Below are 21097 nucleotides of genomic sequence, written 5' to 3' on the forward strand. Positions count from 1 at the left end.
TTTACAACATGGCTGGATTCATCTTTAGTTTAGTGCCTTTCCACAAAAACCTTTCATCCTCTTCAAGAATGACAATGTTTTTTTTTTCTTCGCCTTTAAGACACTATACCATAAGTACTTAAATATGTATTGATATGTATTTTAATTTTAACCTCGCGACCTTTTCAACTGAAACACCTGGAGCAAAGTGTTTCATCACAGAAGCTGATGGGAACGCTTTGTTATTGACTTTTTGAGCAGCTTTACTTTCCTATCAGAGCTTGCCTGAACGTCGGCAAGACGTTCCTTCCTGTAGGCGTTTCAAGTGGAAAGGTCACGGCTGCAACAGACATGGAGCACCGGTTTCCTCACACATGAACAAGACGCCCATGACCAACTGTTTTCTTCTCCACCTACCATTTATTCAGGTAAAATAACAGCCTTGTGGCGCTCTTATCCAAAGCCCGTTCTGTCCCGTCACCACATAGCATGATACTCAGCTGGCAGAAAACACCATAATAAAATGACCCCTGCCCCCAAACACCAGTGATTCAGGACAGTTAATGTCAATGTAAGAGTCCTTAATGCTGCTGAATTCCTTTGTGTCGCTGCAAACCCGTTGATCAATGCCTTGGTTGCCCTTAAAACGGCTCAACCTGGGTTAAGCCGAAAAGCTGGACAAGAAAACAGGGAAAGACGGGATAAAAATACACCAGGAAACCACTCAGTCTCATCAGCAGGAGTTTATTAAGAAGTTCACAAGACCAAACTTTTATTTTGACAGACTCCAAAGAGAATTGACTTGTTCTCGTTTTTAGAAACCCAGAACTTCTTCAACCATCGCCTCGATACTGTGCTTCATTTTTAACATCGGCGCGGTTGAATGAGGGAACATCAGCTGCTGTTAGTGTCAGCAAATGCGTTTGCGTGTGTTTGCTGAGGCCTACGAGAGTTACGCCGTGCACATGGAGGAGGCAGATGGTGGGGACAGATTTTCTATTCTCGGATATTCATTTCCTTTACCGCGTCTTATAGGCATCTGCTCCGATAGGGCTTACCTTGTGTTGCTTTTCTGTCTTTCTTTTTTTTTTTTCTTTCATGAAATATGAAATCCCGTGTGCTGAGACACGAGAAATAATTGTGACCGTCGCAGCTTTCATGTTGATGAATTAAAATAGGATGGTGTGCGGTGCGTCCTGCCAGATGGGAGGGGAGGAGGGTGGCGGTGTGGACACCATGAGACGCTCTCAGAAAGGTTTCGAGGTTAACCTGCCTCGATGCTCGCATCCCCCAACAAAAACTTCCCTGTTGCCAAGTTCTTATATCTGGAGGGGCACTTCTGACTCTCCATCTGTTACCATCTGTGCATTCGCTGTCCCCATTCTACTGTGGCAAGGAAAACCATTCAGAGACAGGCTCCGAAACGGTACGGAGCATGGCGAACAGTAAACGTTCCCGCTGGTGTCCTGGAGCACAGCTTCAGTGTCAGGTAGGGGATTACAATGTTTGAAACCCTTTGACATCCTGTAGTCTGAGCTACATTTATGAATACTTTACTTCGTCCTGTTCCAGTTTCTGTCATCGTCTCAAGACACGAGGGAAAGAGGAACTTCTGCTAAGAAAGAGTTGGGATTCGGTCTGACAACTACAAATGTCAATGTCTTTCATTGGGATTTGTTTGTTGGAAACCAACAAAATGTAGCGCATAATTATGTACCGAATTGATTATGATGTGTCGTCTTTTAAATCTTCTTCACAAATACCAATCTAAAATAGTTCGGATCGAGCCTTCGGTAGATGAAGGCTAAGACAGATGAAATCTTCTTAGCCTTTCAAGAACAAATTTACAAATTTCACTTACAAATTTTATGTAAAGACTAATTAGGTATGAAGTCACAAATTTGCCATAAAATACTACAGATAATTATTTCTTCTTCTTCTCTGAAAGAAACGTCAATGTCTTTCTGTCACTACAGCAGAGCAGGACTCCAGTCATGCAGCCAGAGCTTTAATTAAATCTGATTCATTTATTAGAATGGCCCAGTCAAAGATCAGATCTTGGGACTGAATTGAAAATCTGAAATATGACTTAAAAAGTTGCCATTCACAGATGTTTTCCTTCCAGTTTCACTGAGCTTATAATGTACTGTAAAAAGAATGGGAACCCAGACGTCCCAAACTGGGAGAGATGCTCCCCAACATAGAAATACAAATGAAATGACAAAAAAAAAAAAAAAAAAAAAAAGAAATCACATCACACTTTTAAGGTTTAAATGTAAAAGTCCTCTGTTCTGGTGCATCACATAGAATCCCAATGAAACGTGCTGACGTTTCGGTTTGCATTATGAATAAATGTAAAAAACAAAATTTAAAACAAGCAACACCGAAAAGCTGGGGTATGAATATTTTTGCCCTGTGCATGCACATCAGAACAGCAGGACTCTGACCGCCGGCGTCGTGCGCGTTGCTCGCAGCAGGCAACTCTTTGTCAGACAAATCTCCAGACTCTTTCTTCACTAACAAAATCATTGTGAGGGCCGTTCAGCTCTGGCCTTCCAGAAGAAAACGTGTGTGTCGCCTCTCTTCACGAGCGCTCATACACAAACACACACCTTCTGCCCCTCACCTCTTCGATCTGACAGAGTGCAACAACATGAAACAGCATGCCCCTCAGCTCTTTAGTTTTCAAAATACAGCACGCTCACTCTTCTCGATCTGAACCCGGAGCACGTAGCACACGAGTTACGCCATGCGCCGACTCGAGACGTGCAAGACCTGCTTTTCTTTCTTTTTTATTTCATGATCATCTATCTGTGCGTAAACCTCAAAATCTCTCCATAAGTATGATTTGGCGGGTGGAGGGCGGGATGAGTGAAAGGCATGCTTGCATGTAAAGAAACAAAATGGCACAGAGCATCTGGTTAGAGCTCATCCAGAGAGAGCGGCGCTGAATTGGGCCGATTGTGTTTAAAATGCAAGTGGAGCAGCATGCATTTTGCATTACATTACAGAGCGAGTGAGTCAGGAAGATCAGGCGAGAGAGCACACAACGGCGTGTGAATAGACTGTAGATACAGCGGGAGGGCTGGTTTGAACAACAGCGATCATCGCAGCAGAAACGTTTCCCGAGCGCCTGCTGCTCTTCTTCTAATTCAGGCCGTTGATGGATCCTGAGCGTCCGACCCGGGCTGCTGAATGCATGGCGGAGGCTCGACGTACCCGCGGTTCTCAAAAGTCCACCCTGTTAAAATTCCAGGTTTCGAGATCTTCATAAATAATGAAGATTGCATCCCATGATTGATGCAACGCATGTCCAGTACAATTCAACTGGGGGAAAAATCTGTACAGGGGAAAAACTCAAAGAATAATAAAAAAGCTGCTATACATTTGCTGCAAGTCTGGACACCCTGTAAACTAATATCTTCTTGAAAGACTTTTAGATTGAACTTCAACATTCAGGCATATTCAGTTTTCACCTCATTTGTTGAACCAGAGATAAACTTTGGCCATCCTACTCAGTATTTGATTGACATTTGCATCCTCTGCTGCCTAATGTCAGAGTTTCCAGAGAGGTTACAAAAGATAATGATAATGCAACTATTAAAAGGTATCAGTCAGGAGATGCGAACAAAATATTCCTCAGATTATCCCCTCGAAAAGCTGCTAGGCCCGGTGTTAGGGATGCTATGCCTCTGCAGTCCTCTGCAGGGGCCCTCTGTGTTTGTGTTAAAAAAAGAAAATGGCAACAGTTACCAAAATTTGATGGTGTATGAACAGGGATCCGAATTTGGAAATAACAGCGTGTGAGGCCAACAGGTAGGAAGGACAACGCAATTGGTGGGCACCACCTTCCACCCAGTCCATCACATCAACTGTAGACCTCGCTTAATCCATCAATGCTGTCACTGCTACTGGAATATAAAAAAATAGGTTTTTTATACTGGTGTATTTAAAATAAACTATGCTTAGCCTGGTGGGGCCCATGTAAACCCTGGTGGCCTGCCAGGCTTATAATCTGTGATGGCATAATTACTCCCCAAGTCGCACAGAGAAAAGACAATTAAATTACAAAAGAAAATAGTAACACAAAGTGATATCCATAAGTCACTGTACTCTGACTACTGGATTTGAAATAGCAACACGTTAGATTACTCGTTACTGAAAACCTGGTCCGACATCAGTAATGCATTACTTTGTAACTTTGTACTAACATCACTGCTTATAATGCAGATTCCTGTACCAAATAGGCAAAAGGTGGATGTTACTTTCCAAAATTGATGAAACCACCGTGCGGAAATCTTCCAAGACTCTTGAGAGCTGCGGCAATTTGGAATAAGTACTAATTGTGCTCCAGATGTGACCACGACTCTTTGTGTTCCCAGCACATCTACACTAGAAGTCCGAGGTAGACGCATCTTCTCCCAAAGAAAGCATGCAGGCCTCCCTCACCAAGACCTAATTGGAGAGTTTGTTACTGTTTCAAAATAGCCAAGCTAGAAACTTTAGGTCAGAAATCCAGAAGATAATTTTGGCACAGAAACAGCCTTTCCCTCAGACAAAACAAAGGCTTTTTTTTTTAAAATGAGATGGAAGAAAGGATGAACAGGAGCAGTCAGTATCGATCCGCTGGATGAGTACAGAACAGAGGAGCGACGCTGAATCAGGCCCAGATTTGACGTTCACTTAGAGACCGTAATGACTGAGCCATCATCAAACCCTCCCCCATCTGTTGAGGATTGTGGTCTCATGAATAAGTGAGAGGATTGCAGAACCAAGACATGCACTTGAACTGTTTCTTTTTTTTTCTCTGTCTCTTCCTCCATTTTGCACAAGCTCTTTAATTTGCTCTGACCTATTTTCTGATTTTCCTTTTGGAAAATTGTGCGGCTTGGAAGAAGAAATTCCCAACGATTTGATGCGACATAGTTGAAAATAAAGTCAGTTTTGGGTGGAATAAGCTCATTTTGGTGTAACGCAGTGTTGGAGCGGAGCCCGAGAGTTGCTGCTGAGGATGTTCTACCTTGTCAACTTCAAGTGCACGGATTAGGGAGCCTCTTTAAGGCCGATGCTAACTGATGTACAGGATGGTCTCGTGACCTAGATTTTGAGAGAGGAAGGGGCCTAAATTGTTAAAATTCTCCAAGGTGCTGCTCGTGTCCTTGATTTGAAATTCCGTCGTCTCCCTGTGTGACGACCTGTTTTTTACCCCCCTACTCCCATTCGACTTTATGAGGGGTTGGTATACATTTTTGACGGGCGAGATAGCACCCGAGGCTCGCCTCCACATGTAATCAAAACGGCGCGTCGGCAGACTGCGCGGTGACAAAATGGGAAAAAAGGTGTCGGTGTCAAGGAGATGTCAGGACGGCCGCGGAGACAGAATATTCAGCGCCGAGGTGGAGAGGATGTCGGTGGAAAGCCTTAGGCCATACAGCCACACACTCATGACACCCCTCCCCTTCCCACCGCCGACGTGCCACCGCCACTCGACATCCGTCTCGTGGGGAGGGCTTCGGCGGATTGTGGGTGAGCGTTGGACCGAGATAATTCCTCTCAATAGGAACCAGTCAGCCTGGTTTGTCACCAGCAATAGCACCCATGGGAACCGCGGGACATGGGTTCAGGAAAGGAGCGAGTACACCCCCAACATAATCCCCCTCAGCCTCCGTTTTTTTGCTTTGTTTTGTTTTTGAATGCCTAACTGAGTGATATAATAGCTCGTGGTAGTGTCAGCGTTTCCCGGCATTTTCCTATTTGGTCCACCCGCTTCACCCAACTTCATTCCAATTTTAGCTTCAATCTTTTCTCTCGTCGCATTTAATTTGCTATTCACTCTGCATTTCCTATTCCATAAATATTTATACAAGTGAACACACACAAGCACACGCATGCATATACACAGTATGTTAGTGCCAACGTGGCGTGATACCAAACGCCGTCGAAATTGAAGTGAGCTCACACATCCTAATTTCCAGTATTCACTCCCTCAGCTTCATTTTCTGATCTTTGTCTCTGGGATTTTCTTCCTCTTTTTTTTTTTTGACTCCCTCACTGTTTCACTGCAGGTCAGGACCGCACGGAGGCGGGGCTTATTAAGCGTTTCCGTGGAGATGGCGTGCGCTACAAGGCCAAGCTGATTGGGATTGATGAGGTGACAGCCGCGCGAGGGGACAAGCTGTGCCAGGACTCCATGATGAAGCTGAAGGTGAAAACTTCTCTGGGTTTACCTTTCTCTCTCTCTCTCTCTCTTCCTCTGTTTGCGTGTGCATGTGTGTGTGCGTGTGCATGTGCGTGTGCGTGTGTGTGTGTGTGTGTGTGTGTCATTGAGGTTCTCATCATCTCGGTCTGATTTGGAAAAGGCTTGCTCGAGCGTGACTGTATTGTCTTTTGAGTGAGTCATGGGAGCTGTCCTCTCCTGTGTGACTCACAGAAACTGGATGACTGACCTGCTGGAACACAGGAAGGTCCAACTATATCAATTCTTTGTTTTCTTTGAAGCATAAAGAAAAATGAACCAAGCTGCTACTGAGGTTCACCGAATCGTGGCGTCCCTTCACTTCAGTCCTCCTCTAGTTAGCTGTTTTAAGTTTAGTACAGCTCAAAGCCCTTTGCATTAATTCGCACAAATATATCGTTTTGTGACCTCCAAGGCAAACTGGCTCCGCATCCTGAGACGCTTTGAGCTGTGTATGACTTAAGTAGAAAAATCCCCCCCCAACACCCTCACCCCTTATAACCCCCGAAGCCCCAGCTTCCCCCAACTAACCCCCAATTAGTCTGTCTCCTCCGTGTTTTCTCGTGTCACTCACTGACTGCTATTTTTACAACAAAGTCCGTGCTGTTCCACTTGTGGCACATGTGCGAACTGCGATAACATGACCCAGATAACATAGCAGGCTAGTGTTCTTTGCAGATTGTTGCAAAGTGAATCAGGTCAAATCCAGCCCCATGGTAAGAAGCAGTGCAAGTGGTTGTGCATTTGCTTTTTAAACATATAAGAAGCGCGTGCTTAGCAGTGTAAACAAGATGTTTTGTTTTTTTTCTAAGCCACACCGAAAAGGAATTAAAAGTTAAATGAAAGAGAAAGAAATTATAGGAGATAGTGTCAGATTTTAACCATGTGACTCACTTGGAGCACCTTGATCTAACTAATAACAGGTTTAGGAAAATATTCTACCAACGACAAAAGAAATGTTGCAGGTGGCTCTATAGCATTTTGTATCTTGTTTGTTACACAAATCTTTATATTTATAGATGAACTGATTGTTGATTTTGTGGTCATTTTCTTGATTTTTTTTTCTTGTTTTTTTTTTTTGCACCATTTCAGATGTACAAAGTTCAGATTTACAGCTGGGTTAAATTGTTGTTTGACTTTAACTTAGGCTTAGAGTATATTGTCATTCAACTGCACTTAAAAATGGACAAATTGAGCAACATTTCATTGTACCGCTCCAACAAAGACATAAAAACAATCACTGAATGATTTATTCACGCCTCATTGTGTGTAGAAATATCTCAAGATGGCAACGCCGCATTTTTAGAGACAGAGCTCTTGGTGTTAAGCAGCTCCGCAGTGAAACACAATTTTCAAAAACTTGAGGACAAAATGAGAGGACACTAAAACTCTCTTTAGTGTCTTTTATTGGAGTTGAGCATGATTAGCAGGAGTGTCACAGTTTGTGAAGTTAGCATTGATTGATAGATAAAACTGGAGCCACCAAATGGAAAATGAACATCCATACAGAATACAGTTTTTTTCCCTAGAAGCTTCTCACACCATTTGTGCTGTTTCTGCATTCGTCTTCAACACTTTGTTCATACCCCTTCCCTCGGTAACAACTTCCACACAGAGTGGCTCGGTTTGAGCACAGCCTGTTAGACTTCAGGTGTTTTGCGTGCACGGAGTAGAAAAAGACGGCGTTTTTTAGCTTTCAGCCGGCCGGTCTCCGATCATGTGGAAAACCGTCCAGTTCCAGTCAGCGACCAATTTGTTTGTGCATCTCTGAAAATTACAGTCATGAATGTTCAAATTTTCCACATGGCAGCAGGGTGACTCCATTAACCGATGAACAATTTTCTCTTGGTCTGAGAATTTTTTATTTTATTTTTTAATCTAAATTACTGGGTATAAAACAAGCCAGGAGAATCTTTGATCTGATGTCCAAGTCAGATCAGGAGCGCATATAAACGCTGTCATAACTGACAAGCTTATGAAAACGAAAAATAAAAATCTCAGATTAGAGTATGTTGACTGATAATATTCGCTTATTAAAGGAGAGTCAGTCACTCCTGCAGAGATGATGCCATCTATGATCATGTCATCGTTCATCTGGGAATAATCAATACAGAACTGACCGGGCGGTACCGGCATCCAGGGCTGGCAGGAAAATACAGTACAGTATTGAGATTACACACAAAGCTTCCCTGAAGCTTCTCCTGTGGGAAAAATGTTATATTATTAAAATAATAATAATGATAAGAATGCAGTTATGAGCTGTCAGTATCTCAACTTTGTAGAATCGTTTCTGACAGGAGGGCAAAAAAAATTGGAAAAAGGATTGCTTTGGACTTCACTTATGTTGCTGGAATGTTGGATGTTTCCATTGCAAATTTGCGAAAATATTTATATTATGCTAATGTGAAAAAAATAAATAAATCTACTGCAGTTTTGCGAAATGCATCTACTTTGATATGGCTGAAAAACAACCTGGTCCTAGAAAAAAGACTCATCCAAAAACAAGTTTTTTTTAAATTTGTTTATTTATTAATGTTTTTTATGTACAACTTTATGGCTAATGGAAACGCAGCTACCGTTTTACTTTTGAAACAGATACTTATAGGATGGTTATACCGTATATCTTAATTTTAAATATGCTTAGACAATGTAAGTAACTGAGTGCAATAATAACACCACCATCTACAGTAAAGTTACAGTCCTTTAATGTGGTCAAGTTTACCATAGGTTTACCTTACTCTGACTGACCATAAAAACCTAATAAACATGTTAAATATGACCTGTTTTTACCTCCCGATTGATTCCCACTGAGCTCCCCAATAAAACCTGCGTTATTTAAAAGAATTTGGGGCTGGAGTTGGACTCTAAAGACTAATCTCTTAATGTCTATTTAGTTGAGCTCTGCTCTGAGTTAGGTCTCAGATTGATCCATGCAGGAGACTTGATGAATAAAATATGATTTCTCACTGGAAAAAGACACTGAAACGATTTCAACCGGTGATTCTGGAGGAGGAAGGCAGGGTGGGATTTATGGAAAGCCGCACATGAGCCTCTTTGCAGGAGACTGGTTGGATAAATTGCTCTTGCAAAGAAGACTCTTATGCGTGGCTTCTTTATGTTTCCCCCCCACTGGCTTTTCTAGAACTTAAATGTGTGGGAAGCCCCAAAGGAGAGGCAGTACAGCCAGAAGGCAAACCTTCACCCACATCCCATCCCGGGGGATATGTCCAATTAAACAACTTTTTGCTGCCTTGATCTGACATTTCAGCAGTGGCCTCCATATAACTCCGGCAGTCACAAGCCAGAGGCCAGTTACAGTCAATGGAGCGGTCGATACAGACCTGCTATTATCTGGACAGGGGACGGAGGAGGGAACAGGTCTGTATTGAACTGCCTCTCGTTGCCACTGGGACTAATCCACAGAATGGAAAAGCCGATGGCTGACTGACAACACCCCTCGGCTCTTGTGCCCACCTACCTCTGTCTCTCTCGCTGCTTACTCGGCTCACGATCCTTCCTTCCTTCTTTTTTAAAATGTTTTTCTTGTATCATATCGTCCCAGCTCACCGGTTTCCCAAGAGAAGACCGTTCAAGAGCGTTCATTCCTTCTGAAATGAATTTTAAAAATGTTACGTAGAGTTTGCAAGGTTTTACTATTAAACATGTAGCAGCACGGTGCACTTTCATGTTGAGCAGCCGGGATTCAATAGTTTGCAGAACCACTTTTTGCTGCTTTTTGAGTAGGGTTGGGCGATACGGACTCCAAGTTTTATCTCAATATTTTGTGGTACTATTGTGATGACAACAAAAAGTGACTATTTGCTACTTATTTATTTGGTAACTGTAGAGGTATGATTGGAGAAACTCTAGCCTCAACAAACAAACCATACATTTTTCAAGCTTTAGCAAAAAGAAAACCGAGGTGAACACTCCTCCAAACCTCAGTGATCTGTAGCCATATGTTAAGCAACAGGTTGTTTTTAGATGCACTTTATCAATAAAATTGGTATGGATTTGGTTAATTTTGGGAGCTCGACTCATCCAAATGTCAAAACCTTTAACTTTTTTTTAAAAATGTCCGCAATATTCAAAAAGCTTTCAAGGAGAAATTTGGAAGTAGAAATGCTCTGCTGCACAGAGGGGGTCAAGCTTTTTTTTTTTCCACCCCTAAACCGAACCTGCTGCCTTGTCAGCCGTAGCCTCTGCACACAAGGCAAAGTCTTTCTTCTCTTATCATCTCCCCGCTTTTCCTTTCTTCTTCCGACCATTTTTCTCTCGGGCGTTGTTCAATGAAAGGCATGTCAAGCTCACAGGTTGCATCAAACGGAACACGGTGAAAATTTTAATTGTTTTCTTTATCGGGGCGCGAGAGAGTGTAGGAGAAAGAGGGGGAGAAAAATACAGAGTGCGGCTGCAGATCCATGGGAAAATCATACTTCAAAGGCTGCAGTGGTTGTTCAGTCAGCAGTACGTGTGAAGTTGCTGGTCGGGCAGCGGCGCTATCCATTCAGTCAGCAAATCTAACCTTACCGTCAGTAGGTGGTGCTTGTGTTTTTATCACGTCAAAGCGCAGAACACCTAATGTAATGTGATTCACCGCTCAAGTTGAAGTGAGATTCCCTCTGAGAGAGAACCTTCATGAAAAAGGCAGATAAAAGAACATCCTGTCCTATCTCACCCTTATGCATCTCCCGCCACCCCAACCCCAATCCTTCACATCACATGAATCCCGTCTTTTGTGAACCTCCCACCAGTCAAAAGTCGCCCCACTCTCACCTTAGAATAAGGCCGACTATCTCCGCCTACATGACTTCTCCTTCTGCTCCCTGCAGGGAATGGCTTCGTCTGCACGCTCCAAGGGGGAGCACAAGCAGAGGGTCTTCTTGACCGTCTCGTTCGGCGGGATAAAGATTTACTGCGAGAGATCGGGGGTGAGTAGCGCGTCAACGCGGAGGCTGCCAGGACGCGGCCAGCTGCTGCCAGCGTGAGGACGTCCAGAGGGCACGGCTCACTTCACAACAGCTGCCTTCCTGGGCCGCCATCTTAGACGACTGAACGGCCAAAACGCTGTTATGTTTCGGTCTGCGCATTGATCAAAACGTTAAATATTCTCCCAGTCACAATTGAAATCGAGCTCTCTCGAGTTACTCAGAAGGCAGTTTGACATTTAGTTTATTAAATATTGAAACTCTTGATAACATTGCCCCAAGTTAAGAAGCTTGACTTTTAGGGCTGCGGTCAGGGTGAATGATGTATTCATTCTGGGTTTTTGATGGTGAATATGAATTGTTGGACTCCTAGTTGAACAAGCTGGTGTTTATCGTGGAGAGGAAATTGAGGATGACTGTGACTCAATGGAAAGAGTCATCGTCTTGCAGTCGGAAAGTCCATTTAGCTAATCCTCCTATTTTCTTATTCCAGCCCCACAGCACGGTGTGTCAGTACCACTGTCACTGATTTAGACCCTCAGCATGACACCACTGTCACCATGTTAACAGCTGGCACAAACTTCTTAGGTTTGAAAGCCTCACTTTGGCCGAACAGTTCAACCTCTTTCTTGCTTAGCCATTAGTTTTTTCTGCAAGAGAGTTGACTCATCTATGGAGATGTGACGTTTAGATTGGTGTTCCAACAGATGACAGACTTAAGTTCTGGTTGTTATTTATTTTTATTAGACATAATGACCAGTTTCCTCTCATCTCAGCTTGACAACTTAGGTGAGACTTTGATGCAATTGGGAGTTTTCACAGGACTTAGAGACCAAATGCGTATTCTGGTTTTTGAAAGGATGACCCAGACAAACTTTAATTGGCCTTCTCCAGAGTTAAAACCTTGTTGAACATGATTAAAAGCCAGACTCATACCAGAAGCAACACATTTGTTGCTTCAGCCAGGCTCACATTTGTTGAGCCTGGCTTTTAATCATGTTTAAAAGCCATGTTTAAACGGACTTTCCGACTGCACATTTGTTGCTTCTGGGTCATTCAGCCATAATTGTACCAGGATGTTTTTCATTTCTGCTAAAATGTTTATCTAAGTAGTGGTGAGAGTATATATTTGAACCTGGGTTCACACAGGATTTCTGCAGGCTTCACCAACTCAAAATTAAGGCTTTCAAAGACCGTGATGACATAGATGTAAGACCTCTATGTTCAAAAGAAAGTAAATATGCACCTATCCATGATGGACTTAAAAAACCTAGCTAGCTTACCAGCTACTTACGGTAACCTCACTCACCTCGATACACAGAACATGTGTGGGGGCAACTCAACCTTTAGCCTGACAGAAAATATTATATTAGTATATATATATATATGTGTGTGTGTATTTCTGACATGACAAAATTTAAGACCTGTGATTAATGTATTTTTGTATTTTAGGCCAACCTGCATGTATTTAAATTGATTTAAAACATTTTAAGACCTTCAAGTAACAATTCATGAACACTTTTATGATCCCAAAGGGAAACTAGATTGTTTTAAATGCATAAATTTCAGACCTTTTAAGGTTGGGTAGACACTCTGTCACCATTTCCACCCAACAGATTCAACCTTATTTTTGTTTTTATAAGCCCACTGAAGTTCTATGTTGTGTTATGACTGCCCTCTGGAAAAGACATGCTTCAAATATGTCACTGAAAGGCCAAAATAATCTGAAGTTCTGGTCCATGAGATGTGTACGTAAATCTCGTCCGCTCACACCTTATCTCCAGGCGGGTTTGGAGCATCGCTGCTTCATTACAGGATGATCCAGGGGCTCGGATTTTTCCCCTCCGTCCCGCGGCGCAATGGGCCCCCTTGGCTCATCAGCGCTAACCGCTAATTAGCTCTCAGTTCCACCCCTTAATGATCATTGCTGCTAATGCTAATTACACATAGCTCCACCTCAGCTGTCTTTAGTGCTGAAATGATAATTGGGCAGCAGGGATTGTCTTGCAGGCTGCCGGCTCCCACCCGACCACCCCAAGATTGTTCCTCTTTCCAGTCTGACTTTGTTAATCCTGAAGTGAAAAAAGAGCGTTTAGCTTCTCGCCACGACCTGAGAGCTCGCCCTGTTCCGATAGCCTCATTTGTTGTTTTGGAAGCCGTGCCCCCCTAATGCGGCACGTTGTATTTACCGATTACACGGCAGTAAGTAACCCTGCGCTTAATACGCCTCTGTGGGCTGTTTAGGTGGAAACGGGGAGAGGGGGATAACCACGGCGTACAGTCGGCGAGCATTTAGACCCAAATGCTTTCAGTAAAGCCGACATGATTCTGTGGCGCATGGAAGCGCACTTGTCGTATTAGTTTTGTATTTAACATTAATCTGGAGCATTACCGGCAACAGTCCCCCACGAAAAGAAACCCGGGCAAACGTTGAAATGAAAGCTCCTCCCGGTGCTTAAGCTCATCCTGTCTAATGGAGCAGCAGCAGATGGGTGTGCCTCACTGACAGCCGAATCACTATCCTTTGTGCATGAAGGTGTTCTCTTTCAGGATATCCTCTGCTCCCTCATTTAGGTATTTTGCTTTTGATGTTACACGGCAGCACAAACATTACGCAATCCGGGTTATGCAACTCCGTTCCGCGCTGCAGAACGCCGTCACAGTACAGACTTGGAAGTTTCTTCCCTCTAAATTGTTCAGCTGCATGCAAAGATGTTTAAAGTGGGTCTGACCTACTTTGGATGGCAACAAAGAGCACAGCTCTGTGTCACGCTTTCAAAAGACAGAATGCAAGCTCTGAACAGGAGAAGATGTCACCTGCGTTGATCGCCCTGCCTTCCTGTCGTTCAGGTGCTTCTGCATCACCACTCAGTCCATGAGATCAGCTACATCGCAAAGGACACCAGGGACCACCGGGCCTTTGGGTACGTCTGCGGGAAGGAGGGCCACCACCGGTTTGTGGCCATCAAGACTGCGCAGTCTGTAAGTTCTGGTACCAAAACCGAAAAGTGAAAGTTTGTGTAGTTTGTAGAGCAAATGTATAAAGTGCAGGTGAAAATATGCCGCTTTTTGTGGATTACGGATTAATACACAGCTTTTCAGGTATTATATCAGGATCTCATAGACCAACTCAAGACGGTGCCTGATTGTAAAGCGGGGGAAGACGTAGTTTTCCTCCGACCAACAGTCGGAAGATCATTGGATCGTCAGTAGGAATGCATTTCTTGCATGGTTGAATAAAACAAAAAACTTGTGTAATTTGTAACATTGGTGCATTTATCAAAGAAAAAGGGGAACGTTTTTATTTTATTTAGGTTTTACCTGCTGTATTCTTTCAAGAATAGTTTCTCAGCTTTTAGGATGTTTTCACCAACCAATCGTCTAATTCCTGCTTTCAGGCGGAGCCCCTGATCCTTGACCTGCGTGACCTCTTTACCCTGATTTATGACATCAAACAGCGGGAGGAGATGGAGAAGAAGGCTCAGAAGGACAAACACTGTGAGCAGGCCGTCTACCAGGTAAGGCTCTGATTTCCACTTTTCCTCTGCATCGAGTTTCTACACATTATCCACTTAACGCACAGAAAATCTGCATGTAATCAACTGATTTTTTTTTCTCACTTTAATCATGCAACCCTGTGTTGTTGTGAACTGTGATTGGATAGACTTGGGTTGTTTTGTTGGAGGTTTTTTAGCCTTTTTTTAATAAAACTGAAAAACAAAATGTGTCATCTGCCCTCTTCCTCAATCGCAGACCATCCTCGAGGACGAAGTGGATGACCCGGTGTACCAGGTAGGTGAGACGGCGCTACGATTAGACCCAGAACACTGGACTGCTTTTCTAGCTTCACTGGAATAAAACACATTGAATTGGGGGGGAAAAACAAAACCGAACTTTAATATATTGCTTCTTTCTCCAGCCACTGATCTGCTTGAATTAATATTTCATAATATTGCACCATTCAGTAATACACAGTAGACCATCCTAGTGAACAGTTATCTTCAACCATCCAACTCCCATTTTGCCAGTGCAGTGTTGTACAACCATATTTTCTGAGTGAATCTGTGTCAGTGTTCGGATTTTCCTCCAAAGACATGCCCCCCTTCCACTGGATGTTATCCCGCCCCCACGATTTTTTGCCCTGTATTTATTTGGCTCAACATGACTTCTTTTTTTTTGTTGTTGTTGTTTTTTTTCTCTCTGTGTTTGCTCACACTGAATACAGACAACACTAACTCTTACTCTGAATGCCATGTTCAGTGGTTCGTCCAAACGCCCCACCTCCCCCCCAGAACACCTCCGGTCTTTGCTCTTGATGTGTGTTTTTACATGATGTCATTCCCATTTGTAGCTTTCGATTTTTGTTGATGCTGGTTGACAAAACGCCTGACTGTGGACAGAACCTTTGGCATTTTGGGATATATGTTTTGTTAGAGATTTTCTTAAGTCCATTCCAGTGGGTGCGCAGGAAATCCGGAGCTGGATGGATGCTGCATTCAATTATTACTGAGAAGCTGGAATTTTCTGATTCCATTTCGGAAAGATTTGATGGCTTCTCCCAAATCGCTATCCCAAAATTCAGTATGGCTGCCGTGTGCGATAACTATACTGACAAATTACCTTTCTGCATTTTGCTAAATTATTTTAGAGCCATCAGCTTGTGAAAGTGTGAGTCTAATGTTTGAATCATAAAAATGCACTTTTACGTTTTCTAAATTTTAATTAAATTAAATTTTAGTTTATTTAATCAAGGAGAGCACAGCGAACAATGTTATATGACAAACTAGCGATCATTGTTTTGTTCAAAGGCAAACCCAGTCCTTGGTTTCTACCACTTAAAAAAAAAAACAAGATTATAAATTCCCAACAAACAGAACATTACGGTAGGTTAGCCACCTGTTAGCGCAAAGATGCTAGCTCGTTTTTTGAGCTAAGTGTCCTTCCAGCTCGTTTCATCTACAGTACTTTAAACAATAATTTGTACTTTTTTTTCGGAACAAATTGGACATAATCATTTTATAAAAAACAATCTTTAGAAGGAAGTAGCTTCTCATATCTTGCCGCCACCCAAATTCAGTCTTCTGAGGCAAACAGATTAGCAACCTTTCAACGCAAAGATGCTAGCTCTTTAGTGAAGTAAATCTATCAGCTGCAGTATTTGAAAAGGGATACGTTTTTTTTTGGTGGTTTCATCCATCCGTTACCAATAACTCCCAAAATGTCAACCAAATGTTCTTTTACATTTCATTTCTGCATCAGTTCCGGTGGATTTACAGCTGTGACACATTTTTAGACAAAAATCTGAAGCAATTTCTACACTGGAAGTGGAGTTTGACGCTGCTGAGGTGGAAGGCTAACCTTCAGCTAAGACCTCCACATTGCCTTGAACTACTGCCTGACCTGTTATACTTGTGCTCTTTCCTCTTCCCACCTCACTCTATTTTTTTCCTTTCTTTTCTCCCTTCCTCTTTCCCATGCCCCATTTTTCACACTCTCCCTTCCCCTGATCTTGTCCCCCCCCACCCTCCTCCACTCAACACCATCCCCGCTCCCTTGTGCTTCCACTTATTCTGCTCATGTCTCCACACCTCTATCTCTCTGTTTTATATGCCATCTTCTCCTCCTTTTCTCACTCACTCTCTCTCTCTCTGTCCTTCCTTTTTATTATTTTCTGCATCTCTATGCCTTGCCCACTGATTCTGTTCTGTAGTACATAGTGTTTGAGGCTGGACACGAACCCCTCCGTGGCCCCCAGTCAGAGGAGAGCGTTTATCAGGTACAAAGACAAGTTTTGCCCCACTTTTCTTTTTTTTTCTTCCCTCTTCATTCCTTATAAGTAAAAAGATAGCAGTATTTATGGTATGGCGCTGACATGAAGGAAGCTCCAGTGTGTTAACTGTATTTGGAGAAAAGTTTTTTTTTTGTTTCATATGAATTTTAATTTAAAAAAAAAAAAAAAAAAAAGATAAGACTTGAGCAGTAGACTCCAGTGACACTTAGAAAGGCGACGCTTTAGATCTCGTGATTTCACAAGATTGAGTAAGACAGAAAGTTTAAATAATACGATGAAATACTTCAGAGCTTTTTTAAAAAGGCTTTTTCCTCTTTGGAGATCTCGTCGGCTTTTGCCTTTTTTTTGTGTGTTTTTTTTGTTTTGTTTTTTTTGTCATTTCAAATCATCCAGAAAGAATTTAAATCAAACACGGATAACCTAAACACAAAAGGCGGTTTTCAAATGTTGATTTAATTTATTAAAAGGGGGGAAAGCCATCCAAACCAGAATGGATACTCATCAATGCCAGACCTGCAGGATAGAGAAATGACTTTAATTGAATTTAATTGAATTGACCACTTCAGTCTAACAACATGAAGTAGTAAGACCTGAACTATGACTTCATGCAGAAAGACAGTGATCCACATCACACCACCGAGTCCACTACTGAATGACTGAAAAAGTCTGAAAGTCCAGTCACACCCGGATTCAAGTTCTACTGAGATGTTTTGACGTGACTTTGAAAATGCTGCTCAGGCTCAAAAATAAGACGCGTTACTGTTAGAGCCATGCTAAGAAATTGAAACTAAAACCGGTAACAAATTACGAGGATGAAGTCATAAAGCTGAGGGAAAATAAAGTACAAATAATACAAAAGTAAATTTGTGGCATTAGGATGAAACATTATGGTTTTATTCTCATATGATTTAACTCTCGTAATTTTATTTTACTTCAATGTGGCCCTCATTAATAAAAAATAGCCACCAAAGTGGCTGAATTTTTTTTAAAAATCAAGAAAAATTCTTCAGAGAAAAGTGGGTCCAATTCCTTCACCGTGGGCTTAAAGACTCCTTCCCAGTTAATAAAATGTCAAGTTATTACTTTCACGGTGCAAATACTTTTCCCAAATGGCCTTGTTGGTTTGGATAGCCTTTTCCCATATTAAACAGAAACTCCAGTTTGTGTTTATGTTATTGTTGTCTGATACTTGAATGCGTTGATCGAAACACTTTTAGCGAACGAGAGCAAAAATGAAAAAAGAAATTTGCTTCGGGGCAAATGCGCGCTCTATGCCAAATTGCACCAAAAGCCGTTTTCAAGGTGCCGAGGTGAGATGTTCAATTTGAATTCACCCATTGCCTATGTGCACCAAGGTCTTCTTCAACAGACGACACCACGACCTTTTGATTGTGGACCACTTGAAGGACCAGATTAGAACTCCAGGGACGCGTGGAACGGGTTAATACCAGCCTCCACCCGCCCTGTTCCCCCGGTCTCCCTTTTCCTCCTCCTGTTTCTGCCTCTCCAAAGATGAAAGTTGCAGATGGAGAAAGAGAGAGATTAATCACTTGCCATGCCATTTGATCTCAGAGTGAAACAAGATCAATAGGCTTTGGGGGAACATAACTGAAAGCTAACCAGTTGAGGTAGCAGATGAGGAGGCGAGCAGCAGGGTTAAGAACCAGCAGACATCTTGGATAGCTGTGAAGAAAAAAAATAAATAAGAGAGAAACGCCGGAGCCAAGGCATTTTCATATCATCAAATGAGACAACGCAGACGCTTGTCGAATAACAATAGGCTTTCTTAATACACACTGAACCTCCTTTAAGCTTTGTTTGCAATCGATATCGATTTAAGCAGAATTGATCCGGCGGCACAACTGTAGAATTTGCATAATCCTGCGCTGCCAAAAGATAAGTGCATCTAAATTATTAACCTGGATGGAAATTGATTGAGTTAACTTTTTTTTCTACTTTAATAGACATGTTTTCTTTCTTCCTTTTTTCTTCCTTTATTTTTTCACACTCCTGTATTGAAATACTTAGCCAGCGAAGAGAAAGTAAAAGGTGTTGATCTGTTGACTTCCATATCAATCGACATCCGATCTAACGCAGGTCCCAACCAGTCAGCAGAAGGAAGGGATCTATGACGTTCCCAAACGCCATTTCATGACTGTAGGTGTTTTCATTCTTATTATTTACCTTTTTTTATGTTTTTTTTTCTTGCTTTACTGCTTACAAACCTCTCTTTAGGACCCTCACGAAGGGAGTACAAAGGTTGCAGCACAGGAGTTTGCAAAAGTATTCGCACCCCTCGAACTATGTCACATTTTGTCACAGAGCGGCTAAAAACCTCAATGCATTTTACTTAAGAATGACATGAAATAGTGCATAATGGTGAATGGGAAGGGAAGTTGCAGGAAGCTGAAGATAATTGGAGCTAAACGCCAGACAATCATCAATCTTTTTAGAAATTGCTAAAGACCTGAGAGATTCTCCTTTTAGCGGAACATCATCCCTAAACGTCCAGCCAAAGCTGCAATGCCGTGGTTTTGCTCAAGGATCCCTTCATAGTGGAGGCTGTAAACTATCAGCACAACTGATGAAGAAACCAGCTGTTTTTAAAATCTAGCTCCAAAAGGATGACTGGTTTTATTTAATAGTTTTCTGTTTTGAACCCGTTTGGTTTCAGAAGTTCAATAGGTTGTAACAATTCATTTGAATAGTAACTACGTTTTATGGGTGAAAATTGGTCAAAATGTTTGATCATGTTTGATCTGGTTTAGATCAAACATGTTTTAAAGTCATAGTCCAAACTTCTGTGAGTTGAAAACTGATGTCCACGGACACTCTTCACCCGGGTTGAGTAATCCTGATGTCATCTGCATAGAACGTCACGCAAACTTGTCATTTGGCACTACTTTTTCTTAGCCCATCGTGTAAAAGGCATATAATAAATACAGGGAGGGTTTATGTCTGCAATGTGACAACTGAAAAGGTTCTTGGGGTGTGATACTGGTGCAGTGTGGTATAGCAGGGAAATGGGCTCAAAAATAAACCTTTTTGTCATGATCATGAGGCCGGTGGTACCCCAGAATCCTGAAGACTTGAAAGCAGCAGATTGGTCGACCGAAGTCATCTGTAATTACACAGAACATTAGACGGGCCAGCTTTTGTGTACAAAATCCAATCTTGTGCAGAAATAGATGCGTATCATAACCAGATGCTAGAAATATATATATATAAAAGATCTGTTTGACGGTCCCGTCGAACTGGAACGCTGGGCCGGTTCCGCGCCGTGGAATGGCTGTTTGTCTTCCTCAGAGGGTGGAAATGAGAGGTTTGTAGGCGGTGGAGAGTGGGGTGGGGGGGAGAATCGAGTTGAGCTGCATGCTGTGTTGTTACATTTACAATCAGGGCACCTGTGAACAACCCCCTCCCGCCCCTCCCAAAACTGCTCCTTATTCAGAGAATTTGTGTGACAATTCTCCCCCTGGTTTTAATCGAACCCAAGCTGGGTTCCTCTGAATTCTCTACCATGCAATGATAATCCTGCTTCATCTTTAAAAAGAAACATTTATTCAACTTTTACCCAACATGCACTAAGAAAAACCCTCCCAACTCCTGTCATTTGTGTGTTTTGTAGCCCAGCGTATCGGACAGATCAACTGTCTCGGCCCAGTTGCTATCTCACCTAAACAGCCCATGCCGGTTTAGGCAGCAGCGCTTCCATATCTCTAAGTGTTACTGCTTGTCTGTTCATTCAGTTGGAGCTTTTTGAGAGCCTCGAGCTCCTCCGATGTGTGTCAGCTCCCTCGGGGGGGAAAGACCTCTGTGTACAATGTTTGCTTCTATTTTTTTATTTTTTTATTTCTCCTTCCTCCTCTAAATTTTGACTCATTCCGTGCCCCTCAATGGTTATCGGCGTGCCATGCAAGCTGTGCGTTACCCCTTTATGTCCGCAGCCTGTGGGAGGAGGACATAAACGCCACCGACTGCCGCCACTCCCGTTTTCGTTTGTTCGTTCTCTTTTGGTTTAACCGTTCGTTCCCCTGTGAGTTTTAGCCTCAGCATGCGAGCCTGTGCGTTTTGTGTGAATTTCCACGCTTTTACACTCAATCACTGTCTGCTTGGGCATGGCTGCAACCATTCCATGCGACTTTTTCCATTCCATGTTTACAG

The 21097-nt window shown here is 42.6% G+C and overlaps 1 protein-coding gene across 6 annotated transcripts in view; it reads left to right on the top strand.

Moving 5' to 3' along the window:
* The window catches only part of dab1b (DAB adaptor protein 1b), a 55568-nt gene that overhangs the window by 26437 nt on the left and 8034 nt on the right, over window positions 1-21097 (top strand). For 5 of the 6 annotated variants that reach the window (XM_055032592.1, XM_055032591.1, XM_055032590.1 and 2 more), the window contains exons 3-9: window positions 6045-6184; window positions 11047-11145; window positions 13993-14124; window positions 14541-14660; window positions 14896-14934; window positions 16853-16918; window positions 19031-19090. In XM_055032592.1, the coding sequence (XP_054888567.1) occupies window positions 6045-6184; window positions 11047-11145; window positions 13993-14124; window positions 14541-14660; window positions 14896-14934; window positions 16853-16918; window positions 19031-19090 (656 nt within the window). The remainder of the gene's footprint in view (window positions 1-6044; window positions 6185-11046; window positions 11146-13992; window positions 14125-14540; window positions 14661-14895; window positions 14935-16852; window positions 16919-19030; window positions 19091-21097) is intronic. The other variant, XM_055032595.1, reaches the window with a different exon arrangement.

The sequence above is a fragment of the Poeciliopsis prolifica genome, unplaced genomic scaffold (genome assembly GCF_027474105.1).
Source record: "Poeciliopsis prolifica strain line A6 unplaced genomic scaffold, Auburn_PproV2 SCAFFOLD008, whole genome shotgun sequence".
NCBI classification, from domain to species: domain Eukaryota; kingdom Metazoa; phylum Chordata; class Actinopteri; order Cyprinodontiformes; family Poeciliidae; genus Poeciliopsis; species Poeciliopsis prolifica.